Source organism: Agelaius phoeniceus, chromosome 3 (assembly GCF_051311805.1).
Source record: "Agelaius phoeniceus isolate bAgePho1 chromosome 3, bAgePho1.hap1, whole genome shotgun sequence".
In the NCBI taxonomy this organism is placed as follows: Eukaryota; Metazoa; Chordata; class Aves; order Passeriformes; family Icteridae; genus Agelaius; species Agelaius phoeniceus.
The window spans coordinates 114,468,327-114,487,355 of NC_135267.1; the positions used below are offsets into that span (position 1 = coordinate 114,468,327).

The window sequence follows — 19,029 nt, forward strand, 5'->3', positions numbered from 1 at the left end:
CAGTCTGACAAAGTGACCTGTGGCTTTCTGTGCCCCCAGTGTGCAAGCCTGGACTGAGCACAGGAATATCCAAAGCAAGCTGCCAAACCCAGAGCTGCGTGAGCAGCATCAGAGGCACTGACATCAGTGCCACACCAACCATCCCCACCTCCAGCTCCCTGCAGAGCCCTTGTGCAAGTGGCATTTCCAGCTCACAGCAGGGGCTGTGCAGGACAGGTCTGCAGGGCCAGGACTTACCAATGCAGGCGTTTCTCAGCTCAGGAGGACTGTAGGAATTGAGCAGAGTCAGGAGCTTATGGGCAAATTCAATCCTCTCCTGCCACTGAATGAGAGCTTGCTTCACATCTGCAATGCAAACATCCCAGGAGGCTGCTTAGCTCATGCCTCAAAAGCTTGTTAGAAAAAGCACAGAATTTTACTGCTGAGGAGTCTCTTTTTCCTCTACCATGGTCTTAATGCTTCTAGGAATTTGTTAAATCTCACTGGTCTACTGCTGTTAAATTGATGAAATCTAGTTTGGTATTAAGTCAGTAAGCAACAATTTAATATCCATTAACAGACACATACTCTACTGTACAGCAAGTTTTTAAAAACAGCTAGTAAGCAAGAAAAAACACTAGGGTTTGGGTGAGGAAAATTAATTTAGAAACAAGAGACATAATCCTTTCAAGAGTTATAAGCAAACCTTTTCTCTGCAGATAGGGCCGTGTGGATTTCAGAACCGAGAGGAAAATGGACAAAAGCTCCACCAGGTCTCCAGTCACGTGGCAAGCTGTGGCCTCGTGGTACATCATGTGCAACGTGTTAAAGGACTGGGAAGAAGGAAAAAAATGCCAAAATTTTATGTTGCCAAACTAAGGTACTTGTCAGAATTCCTCTTTTTATCCTGCAGATAGATTTACATTTATTTCATGCTCAAAACAAGGTATTTTATACTCAAAAAATATAAGGTGTTGGATATAATCACAAAGTTCTTCATTTGTTTTCCAAGTAAAAGGTTTGTGTAACCAGCTCAAAATAATTACCAAGCTTTCACACCTTTATCTTCAACCCAGTGAACAAAATGGCATTTGAGACACAGTATCTTTATATCCCTGTAATCCCAGCCTGCCTTAGCCAGCAGACAAAGTGATACAAGAGGTGCACAAAGACAGATATATGAATCTGGGGCAAAAAAGGTAGGATTAAGATGGATGTCAGTCATTTTTCAAAATGCTGCTGAAGGATATACGGTTGTACATCAGATGAATTACTTCTCCTTTTATACCTTGTGGGCATCTGTGATTTATAGAAATATTGGGAAGGCAAAGCAACTCATTTCCGAGCTGCAAAAATCCCAGCACAGGATGTAAGAGCAGATATTTAATCTGCTGAGTATTTGAAAGATAAAGGAACAGCAGCCTCAGCCCCGAGAATGCAAACCCTTGCCAGGCCCTTTTTATATTGCAGTGAAGGCAAAAGACAACACAGCCACCCTTGAGTGGAAAACTTTCCTGGATGTGACAACTCCTTCATGCAGGTTTTTGTCTCCAGGTAAAACATTTCCAGCCAACAAGGGACAATAAAAGGCCTGCTGCTAACCTCAAGCTGAAAGTATCATCAATTTAATTTCATTTCTAGCAATGCTTTACACAGGATAAATTCATTTTATATTACACACTCTTCACAAACTTAATTACCCATTGTTAGTACGGATGAGGGCTAACTAAGCTGAACCACATTCTTTTCATACATATCTATGTCTGTACCTTGATCTACTTACATTTCATGTATGGATAACCTTACAGCCCAGTTCCTGAACTTTTACACCCAGTTTACTGCATGGAGATATTTTCACAAGAAAAAGGAACAGATATGCTGGAGTAATTCACTACAATTAATAAATCTATAGCCTTATATTTATAACAAGCTCCTGAAAACTCAATTTTCCAATAGCACTGCACCGTTTCTGTAATTCCAGCTCCTTCTACCACACTTTTCCCCAGAAAATGCAAACCAGTGACACAAAAAGAGTTAAAAGAATTTTTCATAGAAACTATATAAAAATGGGACTGGAATCAACCTGAAAGCATCACCCAGTCCAGCCACATGGCTAAAGGCAGATAAAGTATCTGACAGATGTTTGTTCCAAGTCCTTCTGACAACTTCCAGTTGTGCTGGCTGCCCCCTCCTGCAGCAAAAATCCCATTCCAAAATCCCATTTTCTGCACGGCCACAATTACCTCTGAGCCACTTGTCTTGCACCATGGATTTTCCCAGTTTAGGATCTCCCCTGAACACAGCACCCTACAGGTGCCAAGAATGAATCTTGGTTTTATGCTTTCTCCAACACATGCAGATTTTAACCTTTGCCCTCAAAGGGATCCTGCCCCTGGAGCACTGCCAGTGCTTTCCATGAACACAGGTTCTCATCCATCACCTCAACCATGGGGTGCTGGATGGAGTCCAGGATGTTCCACCCATCAGGACATGTGGATGTGCAGAGTGAAACTGCAGGCAGCAGGGCCCTGACACCCCAACTGCATCCATGTCAGAGGTGCATAATTTCATTTTTTCCCATTTAATTTTGAAATAATTCTGGTCTGGTCTCATGGACCAAAAATCCATTTACAACAATTAGATGTGCTCCAGAAATGCCTTTTAGGTTTAGTTCCATCACAGAGAAATCGAGTTTTTGTGTTTCAGACCACTCCTTGCAAACAAAGGCACAACAGGTAGGAAAGAAAAGGAGAACTGCCTCAAAGGAGGGTCAGAAATATCAACCACAACTGCAGCTGAGCACCCTTTAAGTTACTTCTGCTTTTTAACCTGTTGTCTTAACACTTTTTAAGTACTAACAACTGTGTGACTGCCTCAGCCACTCATTCCCAATTACCTGTAATAAAAGAAATTACAGCAAAAAAGCATCAATTTATTCCTCTCAGCATAATCTGCTGGTGGTTTTCCCTCTGTCCTGAGAAGCAGACAAATAATTTCCTCATCTTTTTAGTACTAAAAAGAAATCTTATTAAAGCTGACAGGGGAAGCACCAGGGTGAGATGTTTGCTATAATTAAATAACAAAGTAATTACCTCAGTCATCAGAATCAATCCTCTATTGAACACAACGAGAAGTCTGTCTTCATCAGATTCTAATAATATTCTGAAGGCACTAGGAAAAAAATCCAAACATTGAGAACACTGAAAATCTCATCCCAAGCTTAAAATTGCTATACTCATGCTGTTATTTTGGAAAATAATCACAAAAGAACAAAGAAGCCCCAAAATAACATAATTCTTCTCATCATTATTCCCCTCCTTTTTAATTTAAAAATGCCTCTGCCATCAACCTCCTTTATGTTATGGAAAGTAATTTAAATATAACCTTTACAGAAATATTTCCCATACAACCCCTGCAAAAATATGGAAAACTATGTTCTTGGAAAGCCAGAAGTTTATGCTTCTTAAATGACACATTTAAATAGACTCAGTCAAGCATCTGTTTGGCCTTTTAAATGTCTGAAAACATTGTTATCAGAATGATTTATGCTTGCAGCAGAACAGAAAGCATTATGCTAAGGAATGGTTTCTTTCACCATAAAGATGATTTGGGACAAGGTGGCTGTGCCAGGTGAGTGCAGGCAGCCCTCCAGGTACCACAGCCTGTCCTTTGCAGCAGGCTTTCAGTGCCCCAACAGCTCCATGGAAAACCCCAGCCCTGACCTACATGCACAGCAATTTATAGCTCTGCTGAGAATGCCCAAGCAGCACTTTCAGCTGCACCTCCTCAGAGCAGAAATGAAACACTCTTTGAAGACACAATACAATCAAACTGTCCCACAGGCACCATTCCTACATCACGTTTCTGCTCCACAGTACCAACTGCCAGCAGCAGCAGCTGGAACCACAGCTCTGCTCCTGGGGGAGGCTGGGGATGGAATTCCAGCTGGGCTGTGGAGGAGCACAGGGCTGTACCTTATGAGAGTTGTCCAACAAGAGCGTCCGTCCAAGCAGCGCAGGTAACAGCTGATGGTGGTTTTCTTAAATTGCTTTATGTCCTCGATCTCCTCCTCTCTCATGTCTGGCCTCTGAGCTACAAACAGCTGCATGAGGTTAAACAGCTCTTCTACTGCCTAAAACACACAGAAATCCTTGGTTAGAGTCAGCTCTCTCACTATGGTATGGTTCAGACTTTCTGTCAAAGTTATAAAATGGGATATTCTGATGCTGCCTAAGAGCACAGCTCACTGTTGCACCTATGTGCACATAATGTACATGTGTCACATTCATATGTACAAAGCAATCTGAAATCCCCATCCTTGGGACCAAACATTCAGAAAGCTGCTTGTGCCAAACCCTGCTGCAGCCCCATATGCCTGGCAAACCCCAAACACAGTGGGGTACCTCAGGTCCCTTGCCAGACAGACAGACTTCTGAGGGGAGATGCCAACGAGGAGAGCAATGGGACTGTCACATGTAGAATTTCCCTGTGAGCTGATCTAGGCAGAAGTTCAATATGGAAGATTCCCTGCATCCTCCTCCTCTTCACAGTGATGGGAAGCTTTGTATCCTTTGCGTCCCTGCACAGCCCAAAGGATCCCAGAGCAATATTCACAGTGTAATCATGCACACCCAGCCCTGCTCTCTCCAGTCTCTCCAGTCCTGTTGTTTGAGCATCACACACAGAGTGTTTCACCCAGCACCTGCTCTCTGCTGCTGTCCCCGTGTGTCACTGACAGCACAACTCCCAGCTCCTGAAAACTCAATTTTCCAATAGCACTGCACTGTCTCTAATTCCAGCTCCTTCTACTACACTTTTCCCCAGAAAATGCAAACCAGTGACACAAAAAGAGTTAAAAGAATTTTTCATAGAAACTATATAAAAATGGGACTGGAATCAACCTGAAAGCATCATCCAGTCCAGCCACATGGCTAAAGGCAGACTACAATATCCTTGACAGATGTTTGCTCCAGGTCCTTCTGACAACTGGACCTGCCCAGTTGTGCTGGCTGCCCCCTCCTGCAGCAAAAATCCCATTCCAAAATCCCATTTTCTGCAAGGCCACAATTACCTCTGAGCCACTTGTCTTGCACCATGGATTTTCCCAGTTTAGGATCTCCCCTGAACACAGCACCCTACAGGTGCCAAGAATGAATCTTGGTTTTATGCTGCCAAAGGTACCTGGCTGTTCCCAAGAGGAGCACCAGGCTGTCCTCCCCTGGAATGCTACAGGCCAAGTCTTGGCCCTGTTCAGAAGCAAAGAAGAAACTGGGAATTCCTCCATCTTTATTACAATGCAACGTCCTTCTAGAGACCATCATCAAAGCTCATTCCTTGTTTTTTATGACTAGGCTGGAATACTGAACAGTGGAAACACCCAGAAAACAACAACTGCTCTGCAGTGCTACACAGCAAGGAGAACCCAAACCAACCCCCCCCCCTGAAGTCCATCTAATGGATCTAAAGACACAGTTCCCTCAGGAAACCCTGAGGGAACACTTTCACCACTGGGCATGTTAAGCTACAAGAGACACCAGGTGAGAGGGTGTCAGGATCTTTGGCTGATCAGAGTGACCCTGACAAAAGTTAGAAAATCTCTTTTCCCAGCCCAGCACTTGAAGGAGGAGTCAGAGCTCTTCAGTTCCCATTCTCAAGGTTGGTTATTGTTCCTTATCTATAAAAAGTTTTCTCCTGCCCTGCTGAGGTCCGTCCAGCAGGACAGACAGAGGCACTGTGCCTGCCCCCGGGGTGGGGTTATGTCTTTATACTAAAAACTACCTGTACAATATTTACAATTACTGCCCAATACCTATCACCTGTGTTGGACAGTGAGCTTCTACTCTAAACCAATCTGGAAGTGCCAACATCACAGCAGAAGATGGAGGCCAAGAAGAAGAAGGAGAAAGGCTGGACACACCCAGTTCCCTCCATCCTGCCCCCTGAACCCCCATACCAGAAACCCTAAAATCTGCTTTTCCACCCTGTGATAACTTCACTATTGTTCTACCTAAACTGTTGTGGCTTGCTGATCTTCATGTAAGGTTGGTAATTTGCTCCACGGGTCACAATCAAACCCCCAGGTGTTCTGGGCTCTGTGCCAGGGTCTCTGAGGCCCTGGCAGGGGTCCTGGCCCTCCTGGACAGCCAGAGGGATGCTCTGGGCTCCCACAAGAGGGGACAGGGGAATGAGGGACTGGCACATGGTGGTCACTTACCCCTGGGTACTGGCTGGCGTGCGGGGTGAGGTTCTTGAAGGCCCACTGGATGTTCTGGTGGGAGGCCAGCTGGCGGGTGAAGGCGGGCGACTGCTCGCAGCAGAGGCGCAGGATGCCGTAGTAGGCGGGCAGCATGCCGCGGTTGAAGAGCACCACGTCCTGGTCGTCGTGGTCGGCCAGGATGTAGTTGAAGGCGATGTTCTTGGTCACCACGGGGTTCTGCACGATCAGGCGCACGTTCTCGGGACAGTCCACGCACACGTTGTACCAGAAGGACAGCAGGGCCTGCTTGTTGTGGTTGGTGGCGATGGCGGGCTCCGAGAGCTTGGGCTGGAAGAGGTTCCACAAGTCCATGAAGTACGTGGAGAACATGAGCTTCTCGGTTTTGGAGATCAAGCAGTAGGTCATGAAACTGAAGTAGGGCACCAGCTTGGTGGTGCCGTGCACGGCGGCGTCCACGTAGAGCTTGGCCCGTGAGAGCAGGCCCAGGAGCACGTTGTAGACCTGGTGCAGGACTACAGTGGTGTCGGGGCTGAGGGGCAGGTCCCGCGTGGGGATGTGCAAGGAGCGCGTCGAGCGGAACATCTGACGGAAGGAATTGCTCGGAATAAGCGACACCAAGAGATAGGCTGCAGCTTCAAATAAAAACAGATTTGTTACACCTTTGACAGTGACATACCTGCGTAACAGCCATGCAAACAGCAATTCAACTGCACCCCCTGCTCCATTTACACATTTCTAAGCGTTTTACAGAAGCTGGTGTTACTGTATTCACGCTAGGAAAAAACCCAAGCGGGTAACAGTAGCACAAAGCACATTAAAAGTGGTGCTGGGATGTGCCACCTACATCCCTGGCTGCTGCCTGGCTCTCCCTGAGCTAACACAATGCATCCCAGCACAGAATGGGACCCCAGATCCCATCACACAATGCATCCCAGAGGTTTTCCATGAGTGAAGCTGTCCATGGCTCAACCAAGAGGCCATCACCTCCTCAGAGATGTTTACAACTGGAGCCTGTTGCAAAGCTGTACCTCCAGTTTTCTCATCTCCCTCAGCCACAGAAACGTGTTAAACGTCAGTGGCCTGTACTGTGGAGCCTCCTTTGTTAAGAAAATGGACACAGGGAAGGCTGAAAATGTTCTCTGGCCATGTGACAGTGTGATTCCCATCAGGACAAACCAGAGAGCCAGGATACCCTGGAATCTGGGAGAAAGCACAGACAGCTTCTCCTTGATCCACAAGTTCAAAGGACTCAGCTGGAGATTCCTGTGGAAGAACAATATGTACTCCTCCCACCTACTGTACAGCCACGTGATGGACAGAATGGAAAACCTCTGGAATTACCCCTTTTCCTTCTTTAGCTTTTCCTGGACCTTGCAGATTAACCTCTTAGAATAAAGAACCTACCAACGTATCATTCAAGGTACCAAAGGAAAACAGTTTTTTCATCAAAACTGGTAACACCTCTGCATGAGACACCACAATTATCCCAAGATTTTAAAACCCAGCAATTCTAAAAGAACTAGAAAAGGAAGAAAAGACAAACGCAGGAGCATGCAACTCACTGCAAGAGGTGACAAATTTTCTCCAATTAAAATCCACTTACAAGTTCTCACTCGAGGGTAGTTGTGTGCCAGGAGGAAACGCTCGACCCAGTTCTCCATGTTCTGCAGGACCCAGCTGTGAGCCAGCTTGTTGCGAGGGGTTTGCACAGCCAGCCAGTCCAGGCACTGCGAGGGGTTGTACTCAATCACCTGCAGCAGAGGGGGATCAAAAGGAGTACGTTCATCTTCCTACTATGCACTGATTGTATTAGAAACCCCTAAAATCACCCTCAACGTTTCTTTTTAAAATCACTTAGGGCTATCAAAGCTCCTGCAAGACTGAGCTGCTCTGCACACAAAGAAAACCTTATTAAATTTCACTGGTTTGTGCTTCTGAACCTTGTTCAGAGTTTTGAAAGTTCAGTCTAAGCCCAGAAAATTACTCTGCTTATTCTTTCTGCATATTATGAGATATTTAGGAGTTGAAATACTAAGCACCAAGATGGAACAACCTTGTCTTTACAGGCAAGTATTTTTTAAAAATATCTAACACAAAGCCTTAACACTGAATCAGTATATTTATAAGTTACATGAAAAGAAAATAAATGCTATGCAAAGATGATCATACAGCTTCATGCTGAGGGTAACTACTGCCTTTTTACTGAATATACAATTTCAAGGAATAAATCCATCCAGTTCTTTCCAAAGGCAATGAATGCTGCTGTGCAAACCTTGAGAGAATAAGGAGAAAACAAAGCTTCCTGAGCTTTTCTGGCTCTGTGTAGCTGGAAATCTGTTGACATGAGGCCAATAAATGTCATTTGTTCTTTTATTTAGTTTTTAAAAACAACTTTCTTTCTACCTCAAGGCCCAGGTGCCCAGACAAGAAGAAGTTTTACTCTAAGGAACCAGAGGTAGTAACTGGGTTGCTGAAGCTGTTCCCAGTTCCCCTACTCCACCTGAAGAACATGAGCAGCTGACACGACCATAATTTCTCCTTATAAAATTTTCATCTCATTTTAAAAATAAACACCTTAAGAACAATCTCCTCCCTTTATTTAGAAATGACAAATTGCTCTGTCAGGTTTCCTGGGTAATGGCTGGAGGGAATGTCCAAGAAAGCTACAATCATTTCTCAGTGTCTGCAGAGCTCAATCACTTTTAATGACTTCCAGAAGCTGGAGAGGCTGTGAAAGTGGAGCCTACACCCCAAGTCTGTGCATTCACTGCTGGCTCTCACATCCCTGCCTGCACAATTTATATCCCTGGACCTGTGTCACCAGCTGGGTGTCACTGTGCCCCTTGAGATGTGCTGTGTGAACTCATCCATCACATCACTTGTGATCCTACAGCCTCTCCTGACCACAGGAAACCCTTTGGAACAGCAAATCCATGTTCCTCCCAGAGTGCTCCAGCTCCATTTTTAAAGGGAATTAGAGGGAATGAGCTGGTCCTCAGCAGCCTCCAGGCTGGCCATGCTGCTCTCAGCCAGGAATGAAGACACTGAACTGTACCAGGAGCTCAGAGAGCAGCAGGTGAACAGAAACCTTTAATGCTCATCTGTGACTCAGATAAAGGAATTCATCCCTGTGCCCATTTGGTTCAAAAGTCTCTCTCTCATTTGGAAACACAAGCAAGGTTGGTCCTGCACACAGCAATTATCCAGCAGACTCAGTCTGGCACTATTTTATGCATTAAAAGTGTTAATGGACATTTTACAGAGAACCAAAAATATCAAATGAATATTCAAGCAATCTGTACATAAAAGGCCAGAAAAACCCACAACCAAATGATGGGTGTTGAAACATTTTACAGTCCCTGCAAAAGGATAACAGAAAACAATGTGGAATTTGTCTAGAAAAAGCATTCTAGGCCCTTATTATGAATCAATTAATTTCTCAATAAACTAAAATTTGAACTTAAACAGGAAGAGCCATTAAGTTACAATAGAACTTTTTAATGTCTATTGGCTGTTGCAGTTTATTCAGAAGAGGAATGATAATTAAAAAATCATGGACTGATGAAGGAAGGATGACAACAAAAAGCAAAAGAGACATAAAAGAAGCAACAAGAGAAAGAAAATTTAGCTTTGTTTTATTTTACATATTGTACCTCCCATATCCTCTGCAGAATGTAAGAAGCAAAGGGTGGCATTCCTGGAGGTCCACCAGCAAATTCCATGAGCATGGTGAGCAATTTGAAAAAAGGATTGGCTGCCTGTAATGCAGAAAAGGGGGGAAATATTCAATTTCATCTATTTCATTTCATCCACCTTTTTTTTTAAGAGTATTTTAAAAAAATCTCAGTGTCTGTCTACGAACTTCAGACATGAACATTCATAATACTTTAATCCCTTACTATTTAATCTGTACATAATCCATATATAGCTATAAATTAAGCCACTGGTTACAGTCACAGGGCAAAGCAACAGGATCATATGAGACAGGATCAGTCTAGGAGAAGTTACAGGAAATATACATATATGTATTTATTTATAGGAAATATAGACATTATTCTGGAAAAAGGAAAGCATCAAGCTCCTCATTGCTGAAGAATTCACCCATTTATCATGGTTTCTATCACTAGCTCGGATAAGTTATCATTTTAATGTATTTACATAACATGGAATATGGACCCTGGGAAGTTTATCCAAAAGCATCTCATTTGGAGGTTTTACACTGCCAAGACTCATCCAGTTTTTAACAACGTTTCAACAAAGTGGTTACAAGTATAATTATATATTTTGCATCTGGAATCCATTTGGAACTCTCAGTATTTCTGTTATTACCAGGGCAGGAATTTACTCTGAATGAGAAATGTGTTTGCCAGCACAGAACTGCAAAACAGTGCCCCAAATCTTTAAGAGTCTGATAATAAGTAATTATCTCCACTTATTATTGCACACAATGCTTTAATGTTACCAACTTTTTAAAAGAAATTCCTATGGTTGGAGAATCTAGAAATGTTATTTGATTTGAATAAAACTTTCATCCCAAGTGGCACAGCAAATTTCTGTTTTACAAAATTCCACAAACAGTGCAGTTAGACTTCGTTCAATGGCACAAAAACTTCCATCTTCCATGCAAGATTTTTGATGAGCAAAGGATTATTTCTGTGATGTAAACCAGGAAATATGACCACAGATTATTTACTGGACAGGTGGTGTGTTTACATACCTCAGGAGTCAGCTTTGCTATAGATGTGAACAGCATGGACACAATCTTGAAAAGAAAACACACAAAACCCATTAGACTTGTGTTTATTGAGTTGAAATAACACCAATTACCCCATGAGACTGCTCGAGGAGATCTCACAGAGCAGCTCCAGAGCTACTCACGTGCTCTGCCAGGCGATTGTTGTAGCGGCACAGGCTGAAAATGAGGTTGCAGGTCTGCCTGATGTTGATCCCATCACGGATATGTTGGAATAAAAAAGGGAAACCCTGCAAGAAACAAGCAGATCCAGCTCACTGCCCACAGCTACACAGCACACAGGGCTTGGCAGGCTATAGCAGCCATTTTTAACTTGATTACCTTTCCTCCTGTCAGTGCTGTCATGTCGTTCTGTGACAAGGTCAAATGCCTAAAACACAACAGAAAATTATCATTTTATCTCAGCCATTATTATGGTTAGGGAGACACTCAGGACTGAGAGTTAGCTCATACCCTTCAGTATCACAATATACAAGAGACAATAAAGATGTTGATGCAAACTGAACAACAACAAAAAAAAAAGCTGTACTTGACCGAGATAACAAAAGAAAACCAAATGTGGCCAATTGAATGTGTTCAAGTATTTAACCCAGGTCTTTCATTTGGGTGTGGGACAATGACAGTCTCTTTTTAAGTTATTAAAAATATCATGGGCTCATACACAAGCTTATTTATGCTGCTAAAAAAGCCCACAATAAAACCCTCAGACAAACCCACAATATCTCTGACTCCCTTCTGAACTGTAAATTCCAAACGGATTTTGTTTTTTCAGAAGCTCTTGCCTTTCTGAGCGAGACTGTTCCACCAGAAGAGCAATCAGGGCAATCATCTTTTCAAGAGCAGCAGGCCTGTATTTCTCTTCTGCTAAAGAAAGGATATCTTCCTCTTCCTCCTCTTCCTCCCCTTCTTCCTCAGAAAGCACTTCCACCTGGGGCTAAGGAAAAACCAGAAAACCTCAGTGTGGACATTCTGTGCCTTCATTTCAAAGGCCTTTGCATTACCCTGCCCTTTATAGCAAACAACTTCATCAACTTGCATGAACCAAAGCAGGTAAGTACCTAATCAACTGACTCTCACATTGAAACATGCACTTTGCACATGCAAAATCGTATTTACAAATGCAAGAGGTAGGCTGGCTGAAGATATGGTCTATTCCACAAAAAGAGCAGGTAAATTTAAGAACCTAATTTAAGAACCTAAATTTAAGAACATGTACAACAGGAGTAAGTAATCAACTGTTAATAGCATTACCATTAGTATCAAGTTAAGGGCAACTTTAATTGCTTTTAGTCAGTGCCTATTTCTATACTAAATAATAATAGTCAACATATTTTTTTAAATATTCTATTCACTTAAACATTGAAAACAATTGTGGAAGTGAAGCAATTTTAATGTAACAGCTGAAAGATGCTTCAAGACACAGCAGTAATGATGAGAGATGCAAAAGAGGCAAGATTAGCTCTCGTTATATAAAATACTCCAACTTACATTCTCAGGCCCTTTGGTTCCCATGTAGAAGTGGACCATTGTGGATATGGCTTGCAGGGAGAGCAAGAACTGGCTCTGAAAAACGCAGGGATGATTGGATTATTTGAAAATCCGTTTGTGCAGAGCCAGCAGCACCTGCCCAAAGCCAGGGCTGTACCCACCTCCTCCTCTCCCATTTTGGCAAACTCGTAGAGGAAGGCGAAGTACTCGGTGAGGTGCTTGCTGTGGGGCTTGACGCCGTGCTCCATGATGGACAGCAGCGTCTTCACGAAGCGCGTCACGCACGAGCGGCTGCCGATGTCCTCCACGGGCCCGTCCATGTCATCAGAGCTGCAGCAACGACAGCCAGCGTGCCCATGGCACACACAGCACACGGCACAGAGCCACCCTGAGCCAGTGCAAACAGAGCATTCACTGCAATTCCTGCTGCTCTCAGACCCCTCACAGCCCTTAGCCACAGCCTGGGTAACAGCCAGCCCAACCCGAGGGAGCGTCAGGCACTTGAAATGCTGAAGAGTTGATCAAATTGGGGCTGTGAATCAAGATGCTGCTCAGGAAAAGAACTCTCAGAACAACAGTACTGGGGATCTCCTACTTAAAATCATCCTCTTGATTTGCTTGTTGAATTTATTGGGAATGCAATTGTAGCTACGGAACCAAGGCAGGGCACCCTCCTGAACACAACAGCACCATCCACCTTCAGCCTCAGACACTCTCAGCATTAACTCTGCATCACATATGGTCATTTTCCAGCTCAAAATCCCACCTCTAAAATGGAAAGTACAGATCTGCTTTTCACTAGATTCATACAGCTACTTAATGAGAATTTCAGCCTCAGACATCTGCTCAGGGTTGGACCTTGTCACTGAACAAAGCCAAGTCACAGACACAAGTAAGGCTTCCAAAGCAAATTCAATTCTGCTTTTTGCCATGAAAATTGTATCTTCATGTCCTGAATTTTGATATGGCAGCACAGTTATTACTAACTCTGCCATTTTCACTCTGGGGAAAATTTATTGGCACAATCACAACTTTAACACAAGAGGTAAAAGAAAAACCACTTTTTTCTTCTCATCATGTATCAAAAAGAGTTTAAGTATCTAGTAATTGGAGATAAAGTGACAGTTTTCTTGATGATAAGCAGAGCAAAGGAGAATCCAGGAGGGCCCTTCCTCCTTTTTGACAAAACCTGCAATTTAGTTATAGGATTAAACTCTGATCTCCAAACTCTTACAGGATGTACAAATAAAAACTTCCACCTTTGTGCCTCCAGATCCAATTCACAGAAGGATTCTCAAGTCTGAGCACTGAGATTTACACTTGCAGTGTCCAAGTGATAGGAAAAACAAAGACCATGCTGAAAACCTACTCTAAGGGAGCAAATGTTTCAAACCATGTGACACTGCCCTTTGCAACCCTACTGGTATTTTTAAATAAATCTGAGCAGTTTGGGCAGAATAAGAAGAACAATTAGCACTATTCCAGCTTTCCATGACTGCTTTGAGTGACTGATCAATAAAAGCAGCTGCAGCAATGACCAGAAGGTGGCAGGGGGTTTATTTTACCAGTCCTCCATTCCTGGCTGCAGATACAGGTGAGCATGCACTGGCCTCAGCCTCTGGATCACGTGGATACACAAGCGCTGGAACATCTGCAAGCAGAGAAGGGAATGAGCTGCACACCCTCAGTCCTTCACAAAAAGGACAATGTGTCACTCCTAAGCAAAGAATATTCTGTCTCCAAGTCCTACTGCCAGCTCCTCACAGGTGCAAAGTTTGAAAGACAAAGCTGAGATTGAATTTTAACAGTAGAGCCAAACCTGGTTTTTATGAACAGATCTCATGGAGGAACCCTAAACCCAGCCTTTAATATTGGTGTGCACTCAAACATGACTCTGCTTTTTTCCTTCTATCTCTACTGCCTGAAACATTTTGATATTTTTGGCAAGATGCTTTTTAATTTTGCTGCTGGCTCATAGAATTCATGTGAAAATTTGAAGGAAATTCCTTCCAGTAATTTTTATTTGCAAAGCATTCATGAGAAGACTTTGCCTACCTTGCACAGAGTTTTCCCATGAAATATATTCTTTTACTGATGCATTGCATCCAAAAACTCTGTATGGGTCTGCATGGAAATATCACTTTAATAGCCAGAAATCCAATTGAAGAATTCAGGTGACATAGAGTAACTGTTAAAGTTTATACCTGAACAACTTGCAAAGAAAGGACACTTGTAAGTGACATTATTAACAGCTGGATTTGTGAAAGTCCAAATGCTACTAATATAGGGGGTTTTTTAAAGTATTCCCAGAAAAGGGTATTAACAAAGTTTTGTGGTATAATACTATAAAATTACCTCTACCCACAAAAATTTACTACACAAGTGTCAAACTGGAGCTTTGAGGAGTACTGAATGTAAACAGCTTGATATTTTTTTTGTTTTCTGATGGCAGAGCTTGATGAACTACTGTTGAATTAATTCAGAAAAAAACCATTTTTTTAATGTAAAGTGTTCAGATTTGTAGAGATCAAGAGGGAGAGGCAGAAACCTTAAATTGCATCTACTGTGCTTTAGTGCTGCTGCCTGTACAGCTGTGCTGGGGTTGTTTCAAACAGTACCACTCCCATGGCCAAACACCTCCAGCCAACTCAGGTATTCACTGAAACTGGCAGAATCAGCCACCAGACCAGGCTGTTTCTGCTCACAGCTCAAGCAGAACAACCTGACTTGGAAAGGAACTTTTTTCTTACCTGCCTCACAATCTGATTGGGACACTTTATTAGAATCTGCATTGGCCACCAATCATCATCAGCCATACGATCCAAAAACCACTGCAGAAGATACATACTGTGTTAGTTTTGTTCCACACTTGCTCTAGTCCAATCTTCTGTTTTGCATGATATTAAAGTCTGAAGAGAAATCGATGTTACTATTATTAAGGAATAGGCAAGTTTTAATCCAAGGGAAATCTAAAATGTCTTCTGTGCATGAAGGAATAAAGGAATAAAGATCAATGGCAGTAAACAGCAATATGAATTTATATCTGGTATCTTCTTATCCCTGTGCTCTGCATGCCATTAGAAAATTACCTGGAAGAACACACTTATCCTGCAAAGTGATGTCAACAGCATAAAAACTATGCTTACAAAAAAGTATAACCTGAAGAATCTTGTACAAGAGTGATAGGATTAAACAGAGCTTCCCAAGTTAGATCTCTTTTGCATTTTAACATGTGGAAAAGCCTCACGGCCTCCAGAGACCCAAAAAGTATAAAACTAACAGAGAATGACTCATTCCAAGTCAGACTCAGCAAATAACACAGCTCAGTCTTCTCACTCCCAGAATTTTGTTTGAGTCACAAGGAAAGACAGTTTAAAATGAAGAGTCAACGTTCTTACTTTTAACTGTACTTGAGTATTCTTTACTACATTAAACATCTTCACTCAAACATCTCAGGACTACACCCCACTGAGACAAATGTACACCCAAATACTGAATGTCACATAATTTATCCAATTTGAATCAATTTATAAAAGCATCATGGATTTAACTCCTTTCTACTGAATACAGTCTAAGGCAGGACACAGTCTGTGCTAGGCTCCTTGTACATTTAAATTATCACAGAAACCCTCAAAACTTTTCTTCAATATCTCAAAATTGCTTTCAACAAGACCACAGCAAATTCTTTGTCCTTCCATGTCTCTTGTGTGAGTTAATTTAAGCAGGTCTTCACTACACAAGTCACTACGTCAAAATTAATCAAATAAAGAGTTTGTGACGCTGGCTCTCTCTTATTCCAGTGACAAAATTATTTGGGCTTGTGGTCTCAAGAGAGGTTTCTGCAAATAAAAGTTAAGTCATTCCCCAGGATCTGCAATAATCAGAGAGGATGAATTTCATCTCACAGAGCACAAATATACCAAATACAGCAGTTCATAGTCCAAAATATTCCAGGGATACGAACCTCCAGGAAAGTTAAACAATATATAGAAAGTTGGTTTGTACTTTGCTGAGTTCCTAAGTCACTTACTTCACAAGCTGCCTGACTGTTATTAAACTGTTTTGTTAACAGTTCAATCCACTGAAGCATTGTAGGCTGTAAAAAGAAATACAGGAAAAACTGTAACTTCAAATAATGAATTTCAGCATAATCTTTACACATTTCTAAATGGTTCAGTAAAGCACCAAATCTTAAGAATTATAAACAATAAACATTTTATGAATTAATAATACATTGCACCTACAGATAATACCAGTCCATACACTTTCACATACACATTATATTCCATTGTGCTCACTATAAATGAGTAAATGACACTCTAAACATTAACTTTGCATCATATATAGTAATTTTACAGCTCAAAGTCCCACTTTTAAAATGGAAAGTAAAGATCTGCTTTTCACTAGATTCATGCAGCTACTTAATGAGAATTTACAAATAAATGGAATACCTTTTCCTTTGAATGAATAAATGTCTCTAGTACAAAGGAAGTGCTTAACTGGAAAAAAAAATGGAACCATTAATTTAGAATGCATGAATTAAACTGTCAACAAGGAAACAGTTAAGAGAGGATGAGATTCTTTGGAAATTCTTACCTTTGCTGTCATCAGAGAAACCGCTTTTGGATCTGGTAGTGTACTTGGGATGCTACTACACAACTGCCACATAAACCTAGAGTCAGTAATTTTATTTGTTAATTAAAATAAACAATGATAATCTGCAAGAAGAAAAGAAGCATTAATATTACATTTTAAAAGAAAAACTTACCCAAAATATGTATGTTCAAAAATGTTCTTGTCTTGAAGGAACTGCATATTATCATGCCATATCCACTGAAGAAAAAATGCTACCATCAGACACAAGAAAGCAGTTTACTTCACTACTTAAGCATGATTTTAAAAATATTTAAATGATTCCAAGGCTAAAAGCCACAAAATTTTTCAGTACAAAAAAATCTTTGTGAGAGCACTTTCTTTAGTTTAAAGAATTGGCTCAGAGCTGTTTTATTCATACTGCAGTGAGTATTGGTCGTGCCTGCCATGGGACTGCAGAACAGAGCTTCAAACCTTCTCCTCTTTCTGTGGCCTCATTTTTACAACTTAATTCTTCAGAGTTTTGGGCTAAAATTTTGAGAAGAACAAGTTTAAAAAGAAGCACAGCTGAAGTCTAACCCAAAGCTTGATGAGCTCTGAGAACTTCTGATAAATTCCTATAGAGTAAGATTTGAATCTCCATTATTAGACCAGAACAGGATTTCTGCATGTCCCCTGTTCCTCTCTCTAAAGTGATGGTTTTGATCACATCAATTCATAGTGATTTTCACAGCAATACAGTTTAAACATTTAACTCTGATAAAAATCTATTCATATTTTTAAGACCAAGAAGGATAAAAGCATGATCTGATTTGCTGGCTAGGAATGGAGAGACATTTTCAATGAAGAACCTAAAATGTGGCAGATGCTGAAGCAACACTTCTGGCCAGAGGGAGCAGGGACATGAAATTTTCCAGGTGGCAAAAAGGGATTTATCCCATATACAGGACAGATTAAGAAAACATCAAAAATTCACATAAAACGTAAATCCTAATTCCCTTCCTATCCCATGACCATCTCCTAAGGAAGACACCAAAATGAAAGGACTGCCACATGAGTGCTTTAAATTATTTTTGCTTTCCTATGTTTATTCAGATTTCTGATGTGTTTAGGGCCTCCTAGAGTGTTTTAAAATTGGTGTTAAAACAAATCAACTTGTACCTCCAGCAATTCTGATGAAACATCAAATTTGTAGTCTTTGCCATTTTCCTCCTCTGGCTCCATCCGTTTATAAAACAGCATGTAAGCACTGTGTGTCTTGGAGAAAAAAACATCTGTATAATTTTTGCTTTGAGAGAGAAATCATGAAATCAGAAATAGAATCATACAGCAAGGGTTTGGAAGAGAAATACCTTTTCAAAGGAGAAGTCCATAAACTTATCAGTAACAGAATCATAAGTTTTTGTCTGTCAAGAAGAAAGCAAAACCATTAATTGCAAGTTTTTAATGCTTTAGTTTCTAACAGTTTGTGATAGTTCACTTGCACATTTATTTCATTATATTTATGAGGGTGGCTGACAATTTGGTTCTTGCTCAAAGCAATCGTGTTTCTTTTTTTCTTCTCTGGCCTATTCTGAATTTTCAAAGCTACTGTGCAATATTCTGCCTCCATCCCAAGCAATTTCCTGGCTCATCCATCTCACTGACACCTCTTCTTTAGAGGCATCTAAAGGTATTTTATCATGTGCCAAACAAAGGAATTTTTTGGTTTTATTTCAGCATATTGTCTTTCCCAGACAAGAGAAGTTGTCTTATGCCCAGAACTGCTTTAGTAAGATACTCTGTTATCCATAATGTGCTTTATATCCTGTACACAGCTGTAAATAATGATCAATTCAGGCACAACCTTTGAACATTTGAGTGTTGTTTGTATTAATAATGTGTAAAAATATTCCAACTGATGTCACAGGCAGTTTTTACACGAGGCATAATACAATACAAGTTATAATACATAGACAAAGATCAAAATGCCCCTTTTTTTCCTAGAATACACCTAAGC

General features: G+C 41.5%; 1 protein-coding gene across 11 annotated transcripts in view; it reads right to left on the reverse strand.

Moving 5' to 3' along the window:
• The window catches only part of USP34 (ubiquitin specific peptidase 34), a 118,517-nt gene that overhangs the window by 7,327 nt on the left and 92,161 nt on the right, over positions 1-19,029 (reverse strand). For 6 of the 11 annotated variants that reach the window (XM_077176263.1, XM_077176264.1, XM_077176268.1 and 3 more), the window contains exons 52-72: positions 18,383-18,436; positions 18,192-18,287; positions 17,206-17,270; positions 17,034-17,109; positions 16,889-16,936; positions 16,402-16,533; positions 15,188-15,268; positions 14,003-14,088; positions 12,599-12,767; positions 12,438-12,512; positions 11,732-11,883; positions 11,271-11,319; positions 11,075-11,179; positions 10,914-10,958; positions 9,850-9,954; positions 7,800-7,947; positions 6,194-6,828; positions 3,954-4,111; positions 3,072-3,150; positions 686-812; positions 238-345 (exon numbers count right to left, since the gene is read on the reverse strand). In XM_077176263.1, the coding sequence (XP_077032378.1) occupies positions 238-345; positions 686-812; positions 3,072-3,150; positions 3,954-4,111; positions 6,194-6,828; positions 7,800-7,947; positions 9,850-9,954; positions 10,914-10,958; positions 11,075-11,179; positions 11,271-11,319; positions 11,732-11,883; positions 12,438-12,512; positions 12,599-12,767; positions 14,003-14,088; positions 15,188-15,268; positions 16,402-16,533; positions 16,889-16,936; positions 17,034-17,109; positions 17,206-17,270; positions 18,192-18,287; positions 18,383-18,436 (2,593 nt within the window). Of the gene's footprint in view, positions 1-237; positions 346-685; positions 813-3,071; positions 3,151-3,953; positions 4,112-6,193; positions 6,829-7,799; positions 7,948-9,849; positions 9,955-10,913; positions 10,959-11,074; positions 11,180-11,270; positions 11,320-11,731; positions 11,884-12,437; positions 12,513-12,598; positions 12,768-14,002; positions 14,089-15,187; positions 15,269-16,401; positions 16,534-16,888; positions 16,937-17,033; positions 17,110-17,205; positions 17,271-18,191; positions 18,288-18,382; positions 18,437-19,029 lie in introns of those variants that run through there. The other 5 variants (XM_077176269.1, XM_077176271.1, XM_054630735.2 and 2 more) reach the window with 2 other exon arrangements.